General features: G+C 42.4%; 1 protein-coding gene across 1 annotated transcript in view; it reads left to right on the plus strand.

Moving 5' to 3' along the window:
- The window catches only part of rnd3a (Rho family GTPase 3a), a gene marked incomplete in the record, with an annotated part of 14733 nt that extends 8562 nt beyond the window's left edge, over positions 1 to 6171 (plus strand). The window contains 2 exon segments of the mRNA XM_037696593.1: positions 3611 to 3745; positions 4756 to 6171. Coding sequence (XP_037552521.1) covers positions 3611 to 3745; positions 4756 to 5004 — 384 coding nt within the window.
- Positions 6172 to 6562: the final 391 nt, after the last annotated feature.

A 6562-nucleotide genomic window follows, 5' to 3' on the forward strand; every position in this document is an offset into this window, starting at 1 on the left:
GGAGCTAACACCATATTTATTAGCTCTGGAGCTAACACCATATTTATTAGCTCTGGAGCTAACACCATATTTATTAGCTCTGGAGCTAACACCATATTTATTAGCTCTGGAGCTAACACCATATTTATTAGCTCTGGAGCTAACACCATATTTATTAGCTCTGGAGCTAACACCATATTTATTAGCTCTGGAGCTAACACCATATTTATTAGCTCTGGAGCTAACACCATATATGTTAGCTCCGGAGCTAACACCATATATATTAGCTCCGGAGCTAACACCATATTTATTAGCTCTGGAGCTAACACCATATATATTTTATTGCTGTAGCAAATGCTTTTATCTGTCCCCAGTTTGAACCTGTAGTCTTTATGTGTGGAGTTTGCATGTGCTCCTTGCGTGTGCGTGGGTTTTCTTCTGGTACCCCAGTTTCCTCCCAGTCCAAAAACATGTCTTAGGCTGTCTTATGGCCCAGGTCTCCCTTGCAACAGAGAGTGGAGTTTGCCTGGTTAAATAAATGTAAATAAACAAATAAACGTGCTCGGTTCAAATTTAAGGGTTTAACATGACATCTAAAATTAACGTTCAGGCTCAGTGGAGCTCGCAAGGAAGCAAACTGTCTACATCATTTACCCAGAATACATTTCACTGTAAATAAAATGGCAATGTCCATATGTCAATAATGTTCAAAAATGATAAAAACACAACAACCTACAGTGTTTTTACGGTCCCGTTTTTAATAGCTGAAGTAAGTGTTTATCAAATGAGGTCTATTGTTCCAACCAGTCAGAGACGTATTTACAAGCTGGGCCATGCCAAGCTTGTTAAAATTTTAAATAAAGCCGTCCTAACTTTGACTTTTTTTTTTTTTTGCTAAGGATTAAAAAACACAGTTTCTTAAAAACAAGTCTTTCAACCTTGCTTGATTTCCTAACAAGAACTATGCAGCATTTACCAGAGCTGAAACCTCAAATTTACAGTCACAGGACATTTTTGTGGTCACATTAGACCTTGTGATGTGGAGCATTAAAGCTGTCGTGGTTCTGGGAGGTAGTGTGTGCTCATTCCCCAGTCAGGCTGGACGCAGAAGTCTCCAAGTGCAGCTAAACCACCAGTAACTCGTGAAACTGCTTAGTGGTTAACGCTGTTTGACTGGTTGTCCCACATGCCCAGAAGTGAACAGGACAAGACATTGAGCAGCTGTCCTTTAGTCAAACTGAAAGAAAACTAGATTTTAGTGGTTTTTGTTTTTAACTGTTCTAATGTAAACTAAACCCTTGTCTGCACTATTTATAACTAGATTAATTTTATTCAGGTTTATAGGAAAAAATATACAAACGCTTTTAACACCGTTGCAACAAAAAACTTTAATTGCCACGCCAGTAGGCGGCGAAATCATCCAAACTAACAGCACATTCCTCTACAGAGGAACCTTCTGTAGTTTTAATGTTTTGCCTTTCATACAGTTGATACATTTCTTTTAACGTATTCTTGTTAGCGCACTTTCAAGGTTTAATGGCGACAGGACCACGATAAACCAAGACGGCCATTAAGAAAGAAATCTGTAAAACAGCGTCTGTTGTACTTTTAAGCTACTTTGCCATTGATTAGTACGACTCCGCTCGGCTTTCGTCTTATTGGTTCTTCTCAGGTTAACGTGATTTGCCACAGTGACTTGGTTCCCCGCTCTTTGGGCGGGATCGTCAATGAAGTGGGCAGTACCGTAAGTGGTCATTGTGTTGGAGCCATTCAGTCCCTTGTGGTTCTTAGTCACCCTATAATCGGACGTCAATTTATTTAGCTTGTCCCGACACTGCTTATAAGTTCAGGTGTAGCCACGCTGCGCCATCATCTCCAATAGCTTTTTGCGTTGATTTTTTGTGGCGCCGTCGGTCAGCACGATGAGGAAGTGGAGGTTCAGATGTAGTGCGCGTTTTTGCTGGGCGGGTCATTCATTGGCGTAGCTCCGCTGGTCCATCAACGGCTGTTGTTTGCTTACGTCAAAATCGTCGGCTCGGAGCAGTTCGCTTGGAACCACGGACAAGGTGGTCCCGTAAACCAGGCTGAGTAGGGGTGGGTACCGGCAATGGGGAGACCCTTAACTGGTGTGGAACCGATGAGAGTTGAGACATTGAAAAAGTACCATTAGTTTCTTGGCCACAAAGTAAAAGTGGACAGTTTTGGAAACAAGTTACGTTGTTTTCCCAAGTAGTTAAAAAAAACGTTCAATACAAAAACAACTGGACTTTATTTGTAACAGACGACGTTTCACTCCTCATCCGAGGAGCTTCTTCAATTCAAGCTCCTCATCTGAGGAGCTTCTTCAATTTTTTAACGACTGTCGTAAAGCAGACGTATTATGGTGTGGTCTCAATCAGTACGTAAATATTCTTTTGCCCACTCATAACTTTTGATTCGCTCAAGATTGTTTACCAAAACTTCATACACATATACTTTATAACTAGTCAGAGTTTTGCAAACTCTTTCAATCACTCCAGAACTAAGGTCAAGGTAAAAAAAATCAAGGTCAAATGTTATACAAGCTCGTTGCTTGTCCCACCCACAACTTCCGATACGCTCAAGATAATTTTACAAAACTTGGTACAAATTAAAACACCTCTACACAGTGTGTCACATACAGTTTTCATAACCCCAGCTTCAAGATCAAGGTCACAAATGAAGGTCAAAGATTAGACAAGGTCTTTGCTTGTCCGTGCCCTTGCTATAGATTGCTGTATATTAGTTCGTCGATGGGCGTATAATGTCCCGTATGCGGTACTCTTATTAGGAACTAGGAAGACCCATATGGATTAACGTCAGCGGCACCAAGGTTTATTTTAGCCTAGTTTGTTTGATTCCAAAGGTGTAGTGCTACAGAAACTATCAGACACAACTGTAGGCTCCCCAACCATCTGTGTGCTTCCTCTGACAGCAAGCTCACTTTGAATAATTGAGGTCATGTGTCGAGGTCCAGCAGAGCTCCTCGTCATGTTTATTTGACTTAAAGTAAGAATGTAGAACGTAATCCCCACCCCCTGAGGATGTGAAAACTGAAAGGCTAAACCTCTAGTCTCAGTTGCTGCTCAGTTTTTTTTTATGCCAAGATTAGTTTTTATCCCGAGCCTGTTCAGGGGTTAAATCAAGGACTGTTTGTATAGATGCATTGTATTGAACAACTTCCTCTTTGCGTGTTAATTAGCTTGATCCTCTGACCTGCAGCCAGCCAGCCCTGAGACACATTAGCCTCAGATTAAATCCACAATAGAAATGCCATTGATCAGAGCATTTATTGTTCAGGAGAAAACGGGGATTTTTTTGTAGCTGCTTTCCAAGTTCTAAGCACATGGGGGTCCAAGAAGGGCCAGTTTTAAGCTTCATACTTTAAGGCCGTGTGACTGGATGGGTTGGAACTCACTGAATCTTCTATCCGAACATTCTAGCCTACGTAAGTGCATGGACTTCAAATCTGATTCGGCTACTGTTGCTGTAAAATCATCAGTTAAAGACTAGTTGAATTAAAGGTTTGTGTTAATTTTGTGAAGCATTGATTAGATAAACGTTGGACAAAATCAGTTGAGTTGTGGCTCAACGGTCATTTGTTTCTCCACAGTGGAAAGGGGAGATTCAGGAGTTTTGTCCAAACACCAAGATGCTTTTAGTTGGCTGCAAATCGGACCTACGCACTGACCTGAGCACCCTGGTGGAGCTGTCCAACCATAGACAGACACCCGTTTCCTACGACCAGGTAAAGAGATTTTTGTCTCATGTAGCTTTTTAAAAAGTCTCTCTCTCTTTCTCTCCTTCGGGCTGTAGGTCCCACTCCTTTCAGAGCAGGGTCAGCCACATGGATTCTTCTCCATTTTGCTCTGTTTCATGTATCATCTGTTGTGAGATGGAGTGCCTTCATATCCTGCTGGATCATATCCATCCACCTCTTCTGCCGTCCTCTGCTTCGTTGTCCAAAAATGTCTGCGTTTAATAGCCTTTTTACCTTTTCATCTTTCACTCGCTGCACATGCCCATACCATCTCATTCTTGACTCCTGTCTCTTATTCGTGATGCATGCCATGCTGAGCGTTTTTCTGATTTGCCATTTCGCCGCCTATCCTTGAGGGATACTCAAAGAATCTACATTTCTGTTCTTTACAGGAGTTCCTCTTCCTTTTCCTTTAATGTCCATACTTTAGCTCTACAAAGCAAGACGGGGCACACCATCGTCTTGTACACTTTCCCTTTAATATAAATCGGCATCCTTTGGTCACAAAGCGCTCTTGTCAACTCCTTCCATTTTTGCCACGCCATACCAATTATGCATTTAACGTCTTCTTTACAGCTTCCTTTGGCATTTATCACCGACCCCAGACACTTGAACGTTTTGACTTGCTTCAGTACGTTTCCTCTATTGTCAGTAATTGGTAAGGTCTCATTAGCTTTCGAGCAGACCATGGTCTCTGTTTTTGCTGCGTTTATTTTCAGACCTTAACTCTCAAATGCCTGCTGCCACTGTCTAAAACTATCTTGGGGATTATCTTCAGAATCTCCAGCCACAACTAGTTCATCTGCATACAACATATCCCATGACACTTCTTTCCTAAGAAGCTCTGTAACTGCGTCCATCACAACAATAAACAGTGGGCTGAGACATGAACCCTGATGAACGCCATCTTTTTAAACAGTGGATTTGCATTACGAATTCTGACTCTTAAGATTTTCCTTTTCATTGTTGACAGTATTCTTTATATCTTTCTTTTTCAGGGTTCCAGCATGGCCAAGCAGATCTCGGCTCCTTACATCGAGTGCTCGGCTCAGCAGTCAGAAAACAGCGTCAGGGACATTTTCCACATGGCCACGCTGGCCTGCATCAACAAAAGCAACAAGAACGTCAAACGGGGCAAGACCACACGTGCCACCAAGAGGATTTCACACATGCCTGGTCGGCCTGACCTGGCAGCCGTCGCCACGGACCTCCGGAAGGACAAGGCCAAAAGTTGTTCGGTCATGTGACTTATCAGACTGTGAAATAGGGGGGTCAAACTGAGGACTGTGCATCGTGGAAGCAGGAAGCTATGGGCCAAAGCTCTGTCCTGCATGCAAAATACTTTTTATTTTTGTCTGGAAAGGGGATTTTATAAGCTTCAGATACTGTTACTGGAATATTCTGCACCAATAGAGGCTCGTTGTGTAGTAGCATCCCAATCGATGTACCCCCTCCCCCGATCCCACCAGACAAGGAACCCATCAGTCAGCGAGCTACCTGCTCTGGGAAGAGACCTGCTTCCCCTCTGAGGCCAAAGCGGATGCAGCCAAGGCTTTTCTCGGCAACAGGAACAGGAAGCGAGCAGGAGGAGGGAGTGATGTCATTTCTCACATGTGAAGGTTTTTCTAGAACGTGCAATCTTTTGAACGAGAGCCAAAGCCAGGGATTGTCGGAGGGGGTGGTTGTTGCCTCGGGCGGAAGAGAAAAGAGGAGCTGTTTGTGCCGGATCAACAACTTTTTTGCTCGAAGGGCTTGTATGACAACTCATCACTGTGTTTGAAACTGATTCACGCTCACGTCTGCTCCGGTAACTGTCGGTCCGTCTGCAGAGGAGACTGAGCGAGGAAACTCTGTCTCTGGTGTACGTTTGTTGGTATAATGTGAAGTTGTTTGTTTGTGTCTGCATCGTTGTTTTAGCTGTACTTCATTCTGTAGATCTGATCATGAGGAACTGAGTGAAAGAGGCTTCACTTCAACAACTAAATGTTTATGAAAAATAAAAGTCTAACGATAAGGTGTATTAAACCATTAAATGTCACAAATGCCCTTTCAACAGAACGCTGGATATTTATTTTTAGGTTGTTTTTATTACAACCTCTGTTCAAACGTTTTTTAACCAATGGGGCGTTGTATCCACACGACGTGGTGTCAAACATCCACAGCAACCAAGAAATTGAGCAAATGGTTAAAAGTTATTGACAGGTTCAGGATAAATTAAGACAAACGTAGAAAAAAACAGGGAAAACTTCGTCATTCAAGTTTCTAGGACGCAATGCGATGGGGAGACTGTGAAATAAGATAAGTTATTGTTTCTGAAAAGCTCTGTCTCCCCACAAGAATATACCAAAAATGCTACAAAGTTCAGTCAGGTCATCTGGACGGTTGTTTTTTTGTTGTTGGGATGTTTCGTCCTTCATCCAAAGGACTTCATCAGTCCGAGGAGCCACCACAAACATGAGTCTCACATAGTGGGCCTAAAGATGAAAGTGTGAGTCAAAAATTTGGATAACTAACATAAATGACAAATTTCTAACTGTCTGGAACTCTAAGCCTAAAATAATGTGGAGCTTTCAAATAGCAAGTTGTTGAAATGGAACTGCTGCTTTAGTGGGTTTTGGTTCAGAAATACAGTTCTGAGTGTAAAACGAAGGGTGGTGTTTCTGGCTGTGTTGCAAGTTTAATGCCAAGAAAGTCCAAAATATGTCCCATAAAACTGAAATGGTTCATTTTAGGACACGCTTTAACCCGTTAGCTAATGGGCTAACAAGCTAGTTCACAGAAACCTCCCCTGTGTAAGCTAGCAGC

The sequence above is a fragment of the Nematolebias whitei genome, chromosome 23 (assembly GCF_014905685.2).
Source record: "Nematolebias whitei isolate Nwh7 chromosome 23, NemWhi1, whole genome shotgun sequence".
Classification (NCBI taxonomy): Eukaryota; Metazoa; Chordata; class Actinopteri; order Cyprinodontiformes; family Rivulidae; genus Nematolebias; species Nematolebias whitei.